The 20,585-nt window shown below is 40.3% G+C and overlaps 2 protein-coding genes across 4 annotated transcripts in view; both read right to left on the reverse strand.

Annotated features, from left to right (window-relative positions):
* LOC139147836 (aquaporin-4-like) overlaps nucleotides 1-20,585 on the reverse strand; it is a 52,459-nt gene that overhangs the window by 8,240 nt on the left and 23,634 nt on the right. Inside the window, exon 1 of one of the 3 annotated variants that reach the window (XM_070719047.1) lies at nucleotides 10,799-11,422. The exons of the other annotated variants lie outside the window; for them this stretch is intronic. Within the exon in view, the coding sequence (XP_070575148.1) occupies nucleotides 10,799-11,338 (540 nt within the window). The 5' untranslated portion in view covers nucleotides 11,339-11,422. Of the gene's footprint in view, nucleotides 1-10,798; nucleotides 11,423-20,585 lie in introns of those variants that run through there. 3 annotated transcript variants of the gene reach the window in all.
* LOC139147834 (anoctamin-10-like) lies at nucleotides 519-2,699 on the reverse strand. The gene is given in 2 exon segments (XM_070719045.1): nucleotides 519-2,170; nucleotides 2,173-2,699. Coding segments are annotated over 2 exon segments (1,956 nt in total). The 5' UTR covers nucleotides 2,615-2,699; the 3' UTR covers nucleotides 519-656.

Genomic DNA, 20,585 nt, shown 5'->3' on the forward strand with positions numbered 1-20,585 from the left:
AATGAGCCCCCACAACTGATAGATCAGAAAAGAATTGTTAAAAATTTGAGAGTCAAAATATCTGTCACCGAGGCACATTCTGCATTAAAAACCATTCACCTGTTCTCAGCGAACACACTGTTCTGGCAGAGAGTCAGGTACCTTGTAACCTGTGGCCTTAATTTCCACTGTTTACAATTAGTGTCAACATATTTTACGAGCACCTTTAATATCTAGGTATTACAAGGCCATGCATGGTTTCTGCAACACACAATAAATATGTCACTACAGATCACTGTTTGTGCATGTTAATTGAGCTTTGGCTTTTCAGACTGAACTGTTCACAACTGAAAAAACAATTTAAGTCACCTGGTCTTATTGAAATCCATCTCATATCAAGACATATTTTCTTATCTATGTTAGAAAGATATTTCCATGTTTTTCATTCAATATATTATTCTTGATGGATATTCTAAGTACAAACACCTGACATTTTCTTGATTTTCTGAGATTTACTGTCTCAACTCTTATTTGACTTATGTTAAGTTCCTTGTATAAAGTCCTACACTACTGTAATGCTGATAAAAGTGGGCGTACCATCTTACTGCTTTTGAACAAAAATAGTTGTTGTGCATGCTATAAACATGTCATTTTGAATACAACACTATTTGTGAGCTTCAAATCTGAGTTTCATTTGACTCTGCCTGCTGGTATTTCATCATCGTTTGGCGTTTCAGGGCTTGCTTTGATTCGTATTCCTCCCTGTACAGCTCTTCCGTCATCCATTTGGGCAAATCTGGAATCATGAACGCCACCAGCATCTTCAAACCGATGATCAGATGCTCGATGCCGACAAACGCGAGAATAAACGCCACATCAGTGGTGTCTGGAAAGATGCGGTGAGCCTCTGAGGACATGGCGATCAGTGCTGTATTCGTGATCACGCCCAGGACGCTCATAATTTCAAATGTAATCTGCCAGGTTCCGATGCCAGCACTGGTATGGGCAAATGGTCGTTGGACTACACAACAAAGTTTAAATGCATCTGTGCGGAGTTCAATGACGTTGTTAAGGAGAGCCCAGAATGCCGCCAAGGGATAAACAGATGAGAACAGAAAGACATAACCAAACTGAAGGAACAATTCTAGATAGTCATCAAAAGTGCCTTCATAAACTGTTTGGTCACTCTGGTCCTCTTCAAAATGATCTGCTGAGTCATCTTTCTTCTTGAAATCAGTGATGATTCTACTTCTTCTTAGCATGATGTATGGCAACACGGTCTCCAGAATCTGACCGATGATTTGCTGGGTCACAAGCAGTGCAACAAGATGGTCACGGAGTCTCCTCATGTCTTGCAAGACAAAGGCGATGTAAAACAGTGACAGGAAGCAGTTGACGAAGTCGAAGACGACGAGCTTCAGAATGAGGTTGTTTTCATGGGAAGACTGGAGTCGGTGGTTTTCCCAGTTGTTGAGCCAGGTGGCCACTTGTCTGTAGATTGCATTGAGAATCACGATGATCACAGCGTACAGAGATGTTGGAACAAATTGCATAAGCTTCCCAGATGTGGTTTTAGGGTCCAGTCTACTGTGCAACCAATTCTCAAACCAGAAGTATCCCAGCATTGCTCCAACAGCCAATGACAGGAACATGACCACAACAGGCAGGGACACACAATACTTTTTCAAGGACCTTTTCCACTTTGGGTACACAAGTTCAACTCGTTTTGTGATCGGGTTTGTTCCAACAGTTCCAACAAAATGGGGTCTCGGCTCTTCAAATTTCACCATTCCATAGGTGCCCCAGTTGTAGGTGATCACAGCGCACTTCCTTTTCCATGCCTCCAGGAACAGAGTGGACCAGATCAAGTTGAAAACAGCAAAGGTAAGATAACTTTTCTCTGAGTTGTCGTTTGCGTGGAGCCAGATGTACGAAAACAAACCAAACAGCGCTGGTACTATGAGAGCCTTGGTGTAAAAACCGAGAAACGAAAAGTACAGAGCGATTGTGTCCCCGAAGTAGTGCCGAATTTTCTCGACCGGTGGTGTAGTGAGTGATTTGAGAGAGTTGGAATTGTGCCACTCCCCTGTTAAGATTCTGAGTTCGTTGTATTCATGAAGAGGATAAAATTTTGATATGACACCGCTTGCGATACATCGAGGTACGATAGCTTCGCCCTTACATACAGTCACCTTGGGAAGTCCGGCAAAGCGATGGTTTCTTGCGAATGCAGCCTCTCTACCCCAGCTCGTATGATTGTTTGAACTTCAGCACACGTCAAGAAATCTCCATCAATATTTACAAACTGGTCCTTGTTTTGCATGGTAAATTCTCTGATAACGCCATCGTGGCAGGGTTTCTTCAACCCCAAGTACTCGGCGCCTTCAAGCAATCTTCTCCTGGAGGCCCCAATTTGCAATATGCTTTCGCTGCCTGATTTATCAAGCAGGGTTTTGGCGTCGAGCCGAGCACCGCCTGCAAATCTCGACGATTGTATCTTGGACAGCAACCACTCTCTAGTCGCTGCCGGAGTTTTGGCCCCAAATTCGAGCACACACACAGCTGAAAGGTCATCTCGCCTCACCTTAGCTTTGCTGCCTTCGGTATTTGCCTGAAGACCTGAAATTCGCTTCATGGTAAAGTTTTCTTTGTGCTTCCTTCACTTTTGCAACGGCCACACTTACACATCAGCAGAAGTCATTCCTGAGATTCCAAGTCGAATACTGGTTCAGTTGATCTCGCGAGACGCGATAAGGCCACGTAGAGGCCCCTTAGGTTGATCATGAATGCGAAGAACTTGTTGCAACAGGTACAAAATTCAAGAACGCCTACCGAATTTGATAACTACCTATCAAATGCGATACGTATATCTACAAATCGTTCTGAACCCTTGTTGAATATATGTAACGACTTCAATAATAATCCATTAATTTCTTATGCAGAATTTCGTATCGTCTGCGAGGAGGATTCTCCCAGGTCTTCTTCGAAGCATGGAATGTGCGCTGTGCTCGAACTTGAATACACCATACGGGCGCTTTATGTTATACAGCAGTGCATTCATATTTACAGCAGATGCTTTGAGACGAAAATTTCAAGAATTGTATACCTTTTGACAAGTTTAGACACACATAGGCTACATGCCAAAACAAACTTTCGTCCAATTATTTTGTGTAGGACGCGTTCTTCTGTTGCGATGCGCAATGACAGGTGAAACACTGAAGAGGTTGCAGCAGCCTATAGCCTAGTCCTAAGATTTTTTTTCAATTTTCTCTGCCTCGTGACGGAGGTTTTGCATGCCAACCGAAAAACCCTGTCACAGGGATGAACCATTAACTTTCAAGGGGTTGGTAGAGCGCATTGTTTACCTGCCAAAATCGGTGCATATATCCGGTGGTATATGCATATGCATACAGTCGTCTGAGAGCGATTTAGAGTAGGCCTACTCGACGTTGCCAAAAAGTCGAATTGGACGGGCATGTCAGCCTATACGGAAATGTGATGTTGAGCTTTAATTTTCGGATAAAGTCTACATTTTGTTCATCTGCAATATTAAACAGTCATATTATGCCAACTGAAATTGCAATGAGACGCTCTTTTAGAGGACAAAAAAAGAACACGAAGAAGTGCTCGACAGTTGTTATGATGGCCACAGACGTAAATTCTAGCGAACGATAACCGTAACCGTTGCCAACTAGTATTGCTACAAGTTAAGCTTAGTGCAATGGGAACGATGTCCTCAGTTCTGTTAGAGCTGAATCCGGCGTTGCCTCTTGTAAATATCGCTAGAAACAACAAAATCACCACGATAAGTTAAATTCTCCTGAAAATCCTAATCGCCAGATGAATAGAGAAGAGAAACAATAACACTGGTTCCGTGAACGAATCCGCAGAGAAGCAACAACTGTGTGCTACCTCCGCGTAGAGTCAAAGCATATCAGCAACAACACTTCGGAAATGTCATATATCTATAAATATATCCGTTGTTAAAGTTGACACGCGCGTGGAATGTTCTCTATATACTGTATGATCGAAAATACAAAAACAGAGAAATCACCGAACCAAAGACTACGCATTTGCTCCCTACAAGTAAGTGTATACTTTAAAAGCCTTGGTAACCACATTAAACGACCATCCCATCGTATCCAGCTTATCAGCAAGGTGCAAAAACACTCCACCGCAGCAGCCATTTTACAATTTACCTGCGCACAAACTGTCGTAAATGTGTTCTCTGAACCTGTCCCTAGATGAAGCTATGTCACGACACTGTCGTAAATTTGTCTGTGCTGATAAAAAAAACCAGCACCCCTAAAACTGTAAGTATTTGTACGGTAATGCCATAAGACTAATAATTTGCAGTGGCCTTTACATGTAGTTTTCTTTCCTGTACGAACCGACCCCAGAAACCAATCCTGAACTTTACATAAGCAAAAGGTCAATTGACACTGATCACTTTACGGCATAGTTTGTCAATTTGACTAAAATTGTCTTTAAATTATTTGCGTTTATTCGCTAATTTGTTTTTTGTCTTCTAGGTTTCTAAAAACCCTCTTTTACTACATTCAGTTAATACATCTTTCAGTCGAAGTACCTAGATCATTACAGTCCGATATTAATCATATTATCGACAATGACCTACCTGCAATTTTTTTCCAATAAGCATGTACACTTCTCTCTTTTGAATGCCTATTCAAGAGCTGCCTTAGGGACTTAAAAAGCGTGTGAAATACACGGAGAACGAGTTTAAAATTGATTTCAAGATCAGCTATACTACGATTGAGGTTTAATGACAATATTTTTTCGGTCAAACCATATAAATGGCTCTGTCTTTGAGTTAAAACATAACGCAGCCTCATCATTTGAAGTCGCTCTAACCGAACCCCGTTTTATATCGCTTGGAAAACAAACCAACAAATACAAGTGTATTTGGCGACAGTTGTCATGACATTTGCGTCTGACGAAAAATGTGTGTAGGCTGCAATATCATAAACTAGCTTTGTTTTTTGTTTTTGTTTTTGTTTTTTCTAAATTCAGAGTGATTGTATGCGCATCTATTTTATCAGGTGACCGAACGTAATAAGTGGAGTAAATGTTTTCCTAGATTTCTAGGTTTGTTAGGTCAGTTGGTTTAGTGTATCAACCTGCAGTACTCTTGTACAGCTTAACCTGTTGTGTGCTCACGGGTGCACCGTTCTCACATACACAGCAGAGGGGGTATATCTACGGTATACGTGCGCTGCATTCTGCTGGGCTAGAAAGAGCCGGACTATCACCAGAACACCGAATTACTGTCTCATATGCTGTTTTTGATGATATTCCTTCTAGAAGAGTCGGATGTGGTTTAAGCGGTGGCTGTTACTGGATTAAAAAACCGGTTGTAAATGATTAACACGCCACAATTTATACAAAATATATTTGCGTTCGTCGAGAAAGCTACCGTACAACGTCGCTGGAATTGGAATACAAAAATAAAGCTCCTAATTAGCCTTAAATTCCTCATTTTATATGGACATGTACGCCTGGCCGTTTGGTATTACCTATGTTCATTTACACACTTAATACACTAGAGGGAAATTATCTATTGTAAATAGTTCAGTGGTAATGAGTTCAGCATTTTAAAAATACCACAGACCACAGCAGTGACGTTGTCTGGTTTAGAGCTCGTCATGTCTTCCGTTTGTGATAATAGTGTGTACATTGGAATATATATATATATATATATATATATATATATATATATATATATATATATATATATATATATATCACTACAGAGAGCACATGTAGCGTGAAACTCTGAGTAACGCCTATATGTCCTGTGTTCTACTTGTTATCATTTTTTACCGTATATATATATATATATATATATATATATATATATATATATATATATATATATATATATATATATATCCCGATGTGATAATGAAACATCCCGGCCTAAAGTATATCCGATTATAACTTTAAAACACCCCTCCTCTTTAGTAGAAGATTCGTTTTGTATTGAAATAAAGAGAATAAACATCTCGTGTGTGTGTGTGTGTGTGTGTGTGTGTGTGTGTGTGTGTGTGTTCATATTATGTCTTTTTTTTGCCACGTCGCACTGACATGCACTGCATGACAGTGTCTTCTTTAATTAGGCAGCTGCAGTCGCATACAGGTGCTGTCAAGTCCCTGATGACTCAATTTGAAATAATTACGAGTTTTCCAGGACTACCAGCCCGATATGTCACGACACAAGGAAACATAATACCAGCACTGCGACACATTACGAATATGTACAGTATATGCGTTTTGTATACTACGGCACGATTTGAAGAGACCGCACGATGTTCCGCCATGTTTAGCGATTAGTTTCGGTCACTGGAAAAGTTCAGATAAATTTACGATTTCACGATAGCAGCCAGACACAATTGTATCACTAAAGTGCTTACATCTATGTACAATATTTAGAAAGAAATAAATCATGTCTGAACTTTGTTTCTTGAAATAAAAGGTTGTGACATACCGGCCTTTTGGTGGCCATACTGGCCCCGGACCTGTAAATATCAATTTGTATTGTGTATTTAAGCACACACACTGCGTGTTTCCTTGTACCGAAGTTAAAACATTGTTCGCTTAATAATATGAGGACCAATTTAGACAGACGTCATCCGATGACGATGAACAAATATACATCAAAACAGGTCCAATATCAGCACCACTCAAGGTAAATAAAATATTTAGAACTCAGGTCCAAGGAGCGAATAACAGAGGGGTCATCTTGTACCACTACAGTGGTGGTACCAGGTGTGCGGAATGGGGAAGCGTACCCTTCTAGCATACAACACCCGACAAGTTTGACCAAATTTTCGCATGTAATCTGGTAAAGCCACCGATTACTGTGAGTCAAAGCCAGGTTTGCTCTTACCCATCGCTTGGAAAACAGATGTGTCATCTTTCGGATACAACACCTCCATATCTACAGATAAGGAAAATATTAATTCGCTTTATAATGTAGACTGAAGTATACAGACACACAGCGCGAGATGTATATGTAACTGCAGTGTGCGTAGTGTCTGCAAACCGTACCCAATATAGTTATTAAGAAATTTACAAAGTGTGTTCTCCCGAACTTTAAAATTAGGATTAAAATTGAAATCTAAAATCCGATATCAGCTAATCAAAAGAGCATTACCGTTTAAATTTTTACACTTTCTCCAATTTTTAGAGGAGATCAAGGAACTGGAAGTCAGGGTTTCAATAAATTATTACCGATCACGTTAAGTATGCCATCGAAAATTATGTTAGCACTTTTGAACCCGACAGAATATCAGTTTGCTCATAGACCCTCGAGGGCCTATAGTTTGCTCACCACATCTGATGCGGGTGACGTGCCATATCTTGTATTTTCTTATTTACTTTTGGGTGAAAAATATGTTTGGCAGCTCTGTAATTCGATTGGCTGAGGATTAGTTTGTGATCGGATCAGCTGTTCCCCCTCCCAACGCATCATGGTAACTTTATCGATTCAGAACATTTCGTGGCTAAAAATCTTCACCAAATTCATTTTCACCAAAGCATCACTGTATTTATTTGTTGTGGCTGTGGCTGTCTTAGGTTAATATTTGCACCACTATGGCATACCTTGATTGCTACCCAACATTTGACGTCTTGCTGTTCTTGCCTTCAGCCAAATACATGGTGTACAAACCTCCGACCTGAGCACCTCTACTACCAAAACACAACCTGAGAAACATACTTGTACGGCACTGGTGGGGGACATTATTTTCAGGTTGCGGCAACATAAGTTAATATATATTTATAACTGACGAACATGACAGAATTTCAAGGGGTCCAACATCAAGTTCAAACGTGCTTCGGATGCTTTGAGACAAAATATTCACCGTAAACTCCAGAGAAATTTTCATTCCACATCTAAATTCTGAAATTTCTCTACGCCTTTGACTGACCGTCTCATCAATTTGATATTATCACTTAGTTTCTGCAAACAAAATAGCAATGGTGATACTTTCTGATTGAATTATTAACTATCCGGACACTGCAAACAATGTCACGAAACTGGCTCCATCCTGCCGTTACCAGTGATAAACTTCAAGGTACGATGTCTACAAACTCTGTCCTAACTTGAACTCGGTAATATTGTTCTTCGAATCTTCGGTGCAAACAACATGGAATTTTATCCTTGGCTCATAAATCTTCGATATTCTCATAAACTACCTGCGACAAATCTAAAATTTAACGGGTGAAGATTATCGCACAATGATAACATTTCTCGATGAATATCGAGTCTGTATCAGCAACCTCCCACGCCGTCGCCATTTTGTCAACTTTGTCATATAGCTTTCGGGTTGAAATTTTTCTGTCACTATGATACTAATAAAATATCACCCAAAAGCATATTCTCACACTCTTGAGATTTTTTTCGGATGGTTAACATCGCGAGCTAGTGATGTCAGCGCAGATAGGTTTTTCAATACCGCAATTCCCTGTCACATATTCACAATCACACTCCAGATTTTTCACCGAACTACATGACCACACCATATGCGAAACAACCCTATTTTCCAATGCACGTGATACTAACGGTATTTGAAGTGGGTCAACGAGGCCGCCTGTCTACCCTTATACAAAATTCCTTACCGCGTTTGTTGCATGAAGGGGTGCAATTTCTGCCCTGCTACGAGCATTGAGTAACACCTCATTCATCTTATTTGTCTTCATAAATGTCACGCACAGCTGACAGGTTGAGGGGGCCGACCTTGCCATTCCAGTTACAATTAAATAGTACTTTTAAAGTTGCAAATACACTATACCATTGACGTTTCATTGAGACAGTGGTTTTTCTATCCCATTTTTAGAAATGATTGTCCATAAACATTTAGAGTTTTTTGTGATTCTTTGTGTCAACAAAGAAATCGAATGCAGGAATTTCTTTCCCGTCGAATTCTTGTTAAATACAGATAATCGACCGGATTAAGTTTACTGACACAAAAGTACTTGCAAAAAAGGGGAACACTTTGACTTTATTGTTGTCACTTTAATCCGATTTCCCTGCATTGTCATTTCTTTTGACATGATTAATTTCATGACTTAAATGGCAGTTAATATGATCTATTTGGCAAGAGCAAGAGCACAACAATCCTGTAAAGTTTTATGTATGTATGTATGTATGTATGTATGTATGTATGTATGTATGTATGTATGTATGTATGTATGTATGTATGTATGTATGTATGTATGTATGTATGTATCTATGTATGTATGTATGTATGTATGTATGTATGTATGTATGTATGTATGTATGTATGTGTACCTTCGTATCTTATGTTTGACGTAATTAGGTGACGACGTTATCATACAGCATCAGAAGCGTAAAGCAAATTTACATACTAATTTCTTGTCCGTTTTTGAATTATGGATGTAGACGTAGTTAAATCGCTGGACCGTTAATTTCAAAATACGTTGAGAATATGTCTGGGAATGGCTTAGTCTATTTATAGGTCAGAATCTTTGCCCCAGGATACATGTTATTGTGCGGACTTGGCTAATTCTATGGAAAAAACTTATGGCTGACATTTTCTTTGAATTGTTACCTCACGAGGGACTTCTTACATGACGAAAGTATATTAATTTTTTATTACTATATGGAGACCGAACACAAGCAGGAAATAAGACAAGTAGCGAACATTCAAACTCATGAATCGTTTCCAGGGTCACCGGCATTATCAGAGAACGTATGCGGTGGGTGGTAAAGATGTAGAACCCGTCGCATCGACGTAAACTGTCATTGGACGCACTTTTCAGCAATCAATCGGCATCCCTTTGTTACGTTAGCGTAATAACCCAAACAGTAACATCGATGTCAATTTCAAAAGAAAGCTTGTGTGTGGTCAACAGCCTCGTGAAGGCCATTAGTATCGTCTACTAGGATATATTTGATTTGCAAAATGCGAAGGGGCATTCTTTCAAGGCCCCAATATCATTTAGGTTTTGATCATTAGGACGCGTTTTGTGTAATATTTTACATGTAAGCGTTTTAAGTTGACTTGCTGATAGCGCTTGTTACACTTATGCAGTTGTCGGGACTTGGATTCCGAAGACAGTCTAAACGTTTGACATTAACTTTTAGAAGGAAAGGTCTGTCGGATGAATCGCGGGAGAGAAATTGGGAAAGCGCAAATGGGAACAGCACATAGACATGGTTTAAGAACTGTTGAACTATTAAAAAGTCTTCGTGATGCTATTGGCCAGCTACCGTGTGTGGAGGGACAGTAGGCTATCAAAGTCCGTTCGATTATAATTTTCCATGTGTGTGCCGTATACTCTCGGTCAAAGCTTGCCTGCAAATGGAATGGAGGAGTGCGCCGTGCATATCAATACGAGTATCCATGGTGACGTGTGCGTTTTTTTAATAATTGCAAAGGAATTCTTCGCCAGTACGATATCCACGTGAACACTCTCGTCTTACACACTGCTCGCGTGGACAGGTAGACACAATTAATTGTATCACTGTTTATGGGTTTATAGCCGAAAGCGAAGGCATCTTCGCGTGCCCACCACTGTTGTAATCTGTGAAATTGCTGTTCTAACAGCCAAAAGCCAGTCTGGTCGAAGTTTAATGAACTCACAATCGGGAGATAGGTTGCAGATAACAGCTGCTAGCAATGGGATCTGTCAATTACCGTGAGATATAGGCGTTACCAATGGTTGATATGTCGATTGAACTAGTAATTTGTGTCGACATTTAAAATGCATCCAGCATAATATCGTTATGGATTGTTGAATCTACGCCTATAAGACACATAAGCGATGAACTTACCGCGAATAAATGACCAATTGTGACAGATGTGCCAATAGCAAGTGAGGCTGATCCTTGGAGATCTTTCCTGTTGGCATCTATGGTCGCAAACACAGTAAAAACTAACTCAAACGTAATCAGGTACTCGATTGCAAACCCTTGCTCCACAGACACTCCAGCGCCCAAGGACGTCACTCCAAGACCACCGCGAACACTTGCTGGAGTCACGGCGTAGATCAAGCCGGCACCGGCGATGGCTCCGACGCACTGGGCGATCATGTACATAAACGCTCTCACTGCGCTGATTTTCCTAGTCACAAGCAAGGCGCACGTTACCGCCGGGTTGATGTTTGCGCCGCTCACATGTCCGAAACACTGCACCATGGTAGCTATCGTCAAGCCGAAACACAGAGCAATCTGCACCATACTGGGGACGTGCGGCTTATCCCAGCCAATTGTGGAGCCAATGCTGATCATGACGAAGAGCGCCATGGCGATCAGCTCGCCGATTACCGCTCGCCAGAATTTCGGGTCCCTGAGATCATCTTTGCTGCTCGCCATTTTCGCTCGCTGGTCGCTTGGTGAACTCTACGGACAGGTTTGGCTGTAAACTTTGTACGTTGTGTACGCTCCTCCCGTCTGCATGTCAATTAACTTTGTGTATCAATCGGCAAGGGCGAAACCAAAGCGTATTCGAGGGTACATGTTCGCCTTCCCTCCTATAGCAGTGCAATGGACTCAACTAAATCACATTTCGATTTGTTGTTAAATATCCACATTTATGTCTTAAAACAAAACTGACTTTCCATTTTCTCATTTGTTTTAAAATTTTGCACGTATTGATAAAGTTCATATGTTGGCAAAATTTTTGCGGAAGAAAAAATTGACAAACACAATTTGTTTCAAACTACAGCAAAAACAACCCTATACTCCTATAAATTAATATTCTTTTACTGTTAGAGGAGGTAATGAATCACGGTGTGGCCAGCTGAGACCAACGGACTGTCGAATGAACACTGCATCAAAATACGAAAAACGTAGTCAATCAGAAAGAGATGCCGCTTGGAACGATTTTCCGTTCATATTTTTGTCAGGATGAAATCATCATTTGTTTCCACATCAAAATAAAAGGACAGCATAAATGTGCGGTAGCGTACAGACTGCGATGGTTATTGACGTTGGTCGGAGGACACTGACCAGGGGATTACGCAACTGTCTGCTTTCAGTCGGATCACGGCTTTCACTGGCCTTTTGTTCATGTAATGCCCCCATGACCGCATGTCTTAAAGTGTCTGTGCTTCACCTGGCCCGACTACTTACCCCCTTTAAACAAAATGGCCGACCCCTGATGCCGACGTTGGGACCCGCGTCAGCAACATCGCTACTTCCGCAGCGTCTGGTGAAAACTTTGACACGGCTGGCATGGTGATTTGCCATTGTTGTGGCTATCACCGGAATATTCGTATCTACCAGAGATAGATGAGATCAAAGGCTAAGGCAACCAATTCAAAGGATACTGTCATACTTGACAACGGGCAGAAGGGGTGAACCGTATGCAGTATACAGGTCTGATCAAAATACTTTGCCAAAAATTCATCAACGCGACAGTTTTTATCATTTCCCAGTCCTACTTTATGCGAAAAAATCCGCGTTTCACTGGAAAGTAGAATGAGTGGATGCTCTGCATACTTCTGTATATAAAAAATGTGATAAATTGTTGGAGACAGAACATCTGACTGGCTTCTTTCTGACCACCCCCATAACTCAAAATATCCATCCCTTATTATGATCTGCCAGTTGAGTGCATGTATGTATGTATGTATGTATGTATGTATGTATGTATGTATGTATGTATGTATGCATGTATGTATGTATGTATGTATGTATGTATGTATGTATGTATGTATGCATGTATGTATGTATGTATACATGCAGCGCCATTGTAAATATATCGTCATGTATGAACATGGACCCTCAAAAAGCGGAGTCTACGGTGTGAATGATGAAACTTGCGCCGTGCATACAGTTATGAGAGGTGGGAGGCGAAAGAACGAGTGTCCCGATGCCGTATACTGAAGGATTCGTCTGTTAAATCGTTGCAGGGGAGGTAAGAAACATGCCAGGTTTTCTATTTGTTGGTTCGTTGGTTTTGCATTCGTAGCTTCAATATATATTAAATATGCAGGGCACTCACCTCAGTTTTTTAACAAGTAGAATTCGTTTCATTTTTTCGCGTCCATTCACATTCCTTTTGCAATGGCAGAACTAGGGTGTTTTTAACAATTATCACTCCGAAAAAGAAAAATTCCGACTGTTGGCCATTCCTCCTACGACACTGTGCCATTCCTAAGACACTCCTGTAAACTGTTGATGACTTTTCGAACCGGCCGGTTGCAATGACATTACAATACGTTGGGTGGTACCGTGATTCTTTTCACGTATGGGAGGAAATTACAAATTACCCACTAGAGGGATACTACTCTCAATGGCCTACTTCAACAGCACACCTTTTAGCTGCACACTGTCAACGAGTGCGTATATTATATTTGAATCATACTCGTTTGGAAGCTTGCACCTTGATCATGTTGATACAAGAAGACAGGACAGTACAATTCACATTGTCTTTATTTGTTTGTGTGTTTCTTATTGTCTGAATCATTGACAGTTCAAATGTCTGTGTCTGAATGTAGGCGACACGTCAGATCAGGCACGCGCTCCCTGACATGCCGGGTGCTCCAAGCTCCACGTTCGTGTGTATCACATCAAAGTTGACTGACAGGGCTTAACGAGATTGACAGTTTCAAGGCCTTGTTTATTTGAAAGAGTTGAAGTTTCGCAAGGACACGATTGCGGCTGCCGCTTCACGGTTCGATGACAGGTAAGATACTGTGACGGGTAAAACAAACTGCTTCGCAAAAAAACTTGTCACCTGAAACTATGCATTGTGTGTCCTTTGAAGAATGTCTGGATTTCTAAAATAGAAAAGGCCCTGGGAAGAATTAAAAGTTTGGAAGTGTTGCACTGCGGGAAAAGTCACATGGAGGAGGAATACCATTCTTAGGGAGCTTTCATTTATTATGGAGGGGTGGGCTGGAGTAGTGTGGAATGTTGTCCTCTTCCCAATTCCCTTTTCTCAAATATGACCCTCCGCCTCTAAGCAAACTTGTTGAACATGACCCTTCCCTATCCTCAATTTTACAGTGGCCTTGAAAATTTAAATCTTTCGGTTTTCAATACAGATATGTCGTGCATGCAATAACCAGACACTACGTTATCCCAGAGTAATTTATTTTGATGGCCTTTTTGTGCTAGGAGACATCAAACTTCCATTGCTTTATAATGGTACAGTGATTTCCAAGTTGTACACACTGACTGACCATGGTATTTGGAAAATGTTATTACAGTTCCGGTATCACTATCATTGTAAGAGTCAATAGAGTCTATATCACCGTCACTGTCTTGAACATTTAAAACCACATCATCATCATCATCATCATCATCATTATCATCATCAACAACAACAACAGCAACAACAACAACAACAACATTATCATCATCATCATCATCATCATCAGCAACAGCAACAACATTTCCAGCAGCAGCAGCAACAACAACGACAACAACAACAACAGCAGTTGCCTCGTCAACTTAAAGATCATGTTGCTAAACAAACTTACGAACCAGGGATGAAACATTAAGTGTTAAGAGCCAGAGTGTTACCTTTGAGGTAGTCCAAGTCACGTGATGATTCGTCAGACTAACATCTTCACATAAAGAGAACCATAAAACAGCTATCTCAACTTGCAATTCTTTCCTCAGTTGTAACGTTGGTGTTGATATTGAACTTTTGAACTTTACTAGTACTCATAAGTATTCTCATATGTATGCAAAGCCATTATGTATTTATTTTGTTTCCATTTACACTTTGTATGCAATTCAACAATGGCTTACATGCATTGCAGGCTCTTCGGAGAAGTGGAATTCCGTGATGTTGTATATATAGCTGATATAGAAACTGGATGCAAGTTATTTGCCAAAGAAACGCAAGAAACCCTGTGCTCAACAAGATAAACAAAAACAGTTGGAATACTTGAACTTGATTAAGTGTGGTTCTGCTCAGGTGATTTAACGTTTTGGCTAAAGAGAATAACCATTTCCGTGGTTACCTACATTTTAAATCGGGGTGACTTTCCAAATATTTTTAACGTCCAAGAAAAACAATGCCCGTCAACTGCCCTTCTCGTCTCTTCTCTGAATCATCCTAAGCGTTTTCCCATGCTGTGAGTGAGAGCGTTTTATCGTCAGTTACTGCTAGGTTTAAACAGTTACGCCAATGACTCCTTCGCTGTTGAAGCAGAATATCGATGAGTTCTATGCTGGCCCGGCAATTGCAACATAACAAAGGGTAAATGAGAATGGCCGGCTTTTGAATGCGATATTTGAGGAGGTTGAAATTAAGAACGCAGATAGCTGATTTACATCTTTGGTACTGTGGACACGTGGAGAAACTATCAGATTACCCTGCGTAAAGCGCGCTAACATCATATAGTACCAGGTTAAAAAAAGTCTTATTCCCTATTCAAGTCATGCGCGGTGCGGTGAGTGGACTTTTGTGGTAAAGCTCCCCTTAAAGGTATACATTCACCTGTAATCTAAATATGCCCATATATGGTCAAAGGGGCGTTCCTTGGTATTCAAAATGCCCACGTGAGGGCGCTGTTTTTAAAAAGCCGCCAAGCGCTTAAAATCTGTGATTGGTTAGATTTTCTCTTTCCGTGGTAACTGTGGCAAAATTGGAACAGGTGACAGTATACCTTTAAGGCGAGTATCAGTCTCCTCTTGAAGAAATAGGTAAGGAATCGCGGTTATCGTTAAGGTAGTATGCGCCTCGGGGAAAGGCATTCAGGCTGTCCAATTTTTGCCATACTTTTGTGGTCAACCACTTCTGGGGGCTTATTTTGAAGTTCTCGGAGTAAGGGAAGTTTTTTCGGTATTAGTGTTGAAAGAATAGAAAAAAAATTCTCCTTAAGAGTTAATACAGGGATTGCAACCATTTTTGAATTGCAAATGTTGGTGGACAGTCCCCAAGTCGATGAAATATTTCAAGTGTCTTACAGGGGTCTTATAAAAAAACCGGTGACGTCTCTGGACACTTTGAGTGGTCTGAAGGGTGTTTATCTGAAAGGACAAAATCTATAGATGCTGAGATTTATTGGTTTATGTCACACCATGTTGCTGCGGATTTAAGTTTACAGAAATGGGCCATTGTGCTCCTTTTACCTAGAGGTATGACACGCTCATCATGACTTTACAGTCGAAACTCACTCTGGTAGTTTAGTTCGAGTTTTTCATACCAAGGCAATCAGAAAACATAACCTGTGTACCCCCGCCCCGCCCGCATCTCCCGTGTCAATTCAACCGCTGATTATTCGACAGACAAACGTTTATTAACATCTTTCCCCAATGAATCTTTGAACCATACCCTTACCCAATCATGAATAACAATCAGGGTACATCGTACAAATTCTGGTACTTGAGAAACAAATAACCTTATATTTACCGATATTTGAAATTCAAAATGGCCGCCATACCTGTGTTAACTCTGTAGGGGGATCAAAATTTTGCATGGTTTTCACGAAACTAAGACAGTGAGCCTCGACAAGCGGTTGACCAGAAAGACATTGTAAAAGTTTGAAAGTCCTAACATCTGACCCCAAGGTGCATCCTACCTTGATGGTAAGGGCTACAGTTTAACTTGAGTTATTATTTCAGGGGTCGCCCTTTACCAGCCGTAAAAATTCCACAGTCTTAATCCACCAGCATCGTCGATTGCTTATATGCTACGATAATCAATTTGGATTCTTCTGTCTTTCGGATGTGAGCGGGTGAAGGGGGACGTTTGGATGTATTGTTCTCGTCAGGAAAGCATCCGACGAGGGCGAACTTACAAAGGCTGCTCTTGTACTAGACGACCAAACGACGACACAGCCTCGCTCTGACAGAACTTTGTACACATGTGATCTACGATATAATGGCGACAGGCGTCACGAAGTGGAGGATCCCAATTCGTAGTGCCGCCACGAAGGAGATGCTATTCCAGTAGTGGTAGCGCTAAACATTAATTATAGTTTACACATAAGGGTACCCTAAAATACACAATATCATATTTTTAAGGGCATTGTAGTATTTGTACAACAGTTTACTCAATGTCGATGTAATTTTTATTATACTGTCTTTAACTGCGGAGTATAATATGGAATAACGCGGACAGAATGTCACACTATATGAAATAATGGAGTTGACATAATGTTGCTGAATCATATCATTGCAATAACTGAATTCAAGCTCGAATTTTAAAACTGGATATTCATAAGTTTGCCTGAAAGTATATTAACAAAACAAAAGTAGTCAAACATTTAGATACTTCAAAAGATAATTTTGTACCCAAGACTGAGAGTAAATCCCTGCGCGTTGGCGACCACCTGTTGTGTTGAATGACTGCATACCAGTAACGTTGAGGGCGCTATGCTGCCTGTCGAGGAGAAAAGTGATACAGGGAATAATGGCTGACAACGGTGATAGGATTTATCCAGATGATCTTAACACTGATATCAAAAAAGTCACTCCGGATAACCTAAACGCCGAAGTGGATGTACGCCGTATCATCGCATTCTTAAACATGTATGGCGAAGTGGAAGATGAGAAAACCAATCCTTATAAAATATCAAAAGATGGAAGAATGGTGATAAGAATGAAGATTAACAAAGATATCCCCAAGTATGTATGTTTTGAAAAGCATGGAGGTGCAGCCATCGACATAAGTTATCAAGATCAACAAGCTAAAGTAAGCTCACCGGTAATTTGCTACATATGTCACATGTTCGGTCATATTGGACAAACCTGTCCAAAAGCGAAGACATGCTTAGCATGCGAGAAAAAAGGGCATCTTCGTAAAGACTGTAGACAATGGTTCAATCAGTCACGATTACGTCAACAGCAAATAACCACATTGGTCGATTCTACAAAACAGCAACAGAAAAATGGTGGGCATTACAGTCTCAACAAACAAGAAGTGCCCAAAGTAGACGGAAATTCTGCAAGCAATGGAAACAAAAAGATGGAAGAAGTAGGTGCTAGATCTGGAAACAAAGCCAACGAATCTGGAAGCAGAAATGAAAAGAAGGAAAAGAATGCGGCAAAGTCAACAAACACAAGTGGTACTGTTGACTCGGCCGCTGCTCCAGATACACTCAAGATGGAAAGAACCGATAACATGCAGGCAACCATGCGGGAAGATAGTACAACCCAGATAAAAAGACCTCATGAACAAACAGAAATGACACCATTCAAACCACCAGGTCAAAGAAGAAGAATCAGGCATAGAAATAGAAAACAAAATGGAGAAGAATTTAAGGTACATACATCTAACAAATATGACCTGCTGTCATCAGGAGATGAAGATGACGATGATGACGGTAGAGATGAAGGTGATGGTGATGATGAACAGGAAGATGGTGACTTGCAAGGAGAAGAGGACACCATGGATTGTGTGGAAAGTGTGAATAGTGTGGATACGGAAAACGAAAATGGTGGAATAAAGCAAAACAACATAACAACTACTGCTAAGATAAATGAAGAACAGGCTGATAACACTTAACACAAATGGGTTAAGAAACCCAACAAAGAGGAAGCAATGCTTTGAATTCATAAAAAGACAGAGAGCAGACATCATATTTCTACAGGAAACACACTGTGCATCACAGATTGAAGCTGACGCATGGACAAAAGAATGGGGTGGTGAGGGAATATGGAACAACTATAAAAACAATAGCAGAGGAACAGCCATACTCTGGAAGAAAGATCGCGAACTTGACATTAAGGTAATTAAAATGGCTCACGAAGGACGAACTCTTATTGCTATGTTAAAATATGACAATGTTAATATTTTACTTCACATCTATGCTCCAAACTCTGTTAAAGAACGAAAAAACTATTTCAATTTACTCGGTGAGGAAATTGAAAAGCCTCACGAGATCATGAATCAGATTCCATAATATGTGGCCGTGATTTCAACTGCGTTGTAGATACATCCAAAGATAAGATATCCTCAGCTAGGTTGTGTAATGATAGTAGTGTACAGGAGATTAAAGCTATGATGAATCAGTTCAATCTGACTGATGTTTGGAGAAGATTACACCCACATCTTCTCCAATACACGTGGCACAGACTTTGCAAAGACAAAAAAAAACTATCAGACGAAAGTCAGACTGGACCGGTGGCTCTTCACGAGTGACTTGTTTACTGAGGTTAAAAAGTGTGAAATTTTATCTTGTGTTATTTCAGATCATCAACCAGTTGTAGTTGATATGGAATCTTTAGAAGGTGTAAAACGTGGGAAAGGGACATGGAAATTCAATAACAGTCACCTGTCATGTACTCATTTCAAAAACCAAGTAGAAAACCTCTGGAAATTTTGGCGAAGTCAAAAGGCTCTTTTTGGTGACATTTCAGTTTGGTGGGACAAAGGCAAGGATAAACTTCGAGAATTGGCCATTAAGTATAGTTTACAGAAAAACAGAAGTAATAAGAAACACCGTAATCTGTTGGAAAAAAGACTGCACAATATGATGACATCAGATCAATCCGCAAGTGATATTGAAGAGGTTAAAAACCAGTTAGAATCATACGAATTAAATCAAATACAAGGACAGCAAATTCGATCAAGGGCCCAATGGGTTGAACAAGGAGAGAAGTCTTCAAAATATTTCCTCAATCTAGAAAAACAGAGAGGTAAAGAAAAACTATTCAAGGAGGTCAGAGACAAGAGTGGCAAAATAGTCACTGATATTGATTCTATATTAGACATACAAGCAGAATTTTATGAAGATCTTTACAAACAAGAAAATTTTGACACCCTACTACAGAGGGAATTAATAGATAAAACCAACATTTTTTTAAAGGGCCATTATTTGTAACTTTTGACCATTTTTACCTCGGAAAATTCCATGTTGGAGGCTCATATTTGTTGCAAAATGTTGTTTTACGAAGAAACAAACATGATTAGTGATGCTATAGCCACATAAAACTGCTAATTTTGTTCAAACGTGTTGCCCTTCCGAGCTCGTTTGTTGACGTCTGGCATGCTCAGCGTGCTGGGGAGAACAAAGATAATGTTGACGCCGCGATCACGCGATATGTACAAGTACACGTTTATTGCGGGATCAAAACAACATTGCGTCGTGGATTGCCAGACATCTGGCTACGCAATGCTTGGACAATGGACTACGACGTAAGTACCGGGCATAAGTAATGAATATTTATTTTGAAATTGCTGTAAATGGCTCGCGCAGGTGCAGAAGAATGCCTATGTTGCAATCCGCGTTTCAACAGAGTTTGTATTTCTGTCCGGACAAAATTGAAATTTTGTTGTAAAATCACATGTTATTTATTTGTAGGGCATGTAATGTTTCCGAACAATATGCGATTCTATGTTATTTGACAGGCTATTCAACATGAGCCAGTGATCATTTCGATCAAAACTAACGGAAAAATCTCCAGAAGATACAGCTAATGGAACTTTAAGTAATCAAGATAAACAGAGTTGTGAAGTTGTGAATAAGTCACCAGGTTCTGATGGCCTTTCAGTGGAATTCTATAAATGCTTCTGGCATATTTTAGGGTCTGACCTAATTGATACATTTAACGCTTGCTTTAATTCAGGGGAATTGACGAACAGCCAGAAACTTGGTTTAGTTTCTTTGCTCTATAAAAAGGGAGATAAGGCAGACTTAAACAATTGGAGACCTAT

The sequence above is a fragment of the Ptychodera flava genome, chromosome 13, assembly GCF_041260155.1.
Source record: "Ptychodera flava strain L36383 chromosome 13, AS_Pfla_20210202, whole genome shotgun sequence".
Lineage (NCBI taxonomy): Eukaryota > Metazoa > Hemichordata > Enteropneusta > Ptychoderidae > Ptychodera > Ptychodera flava.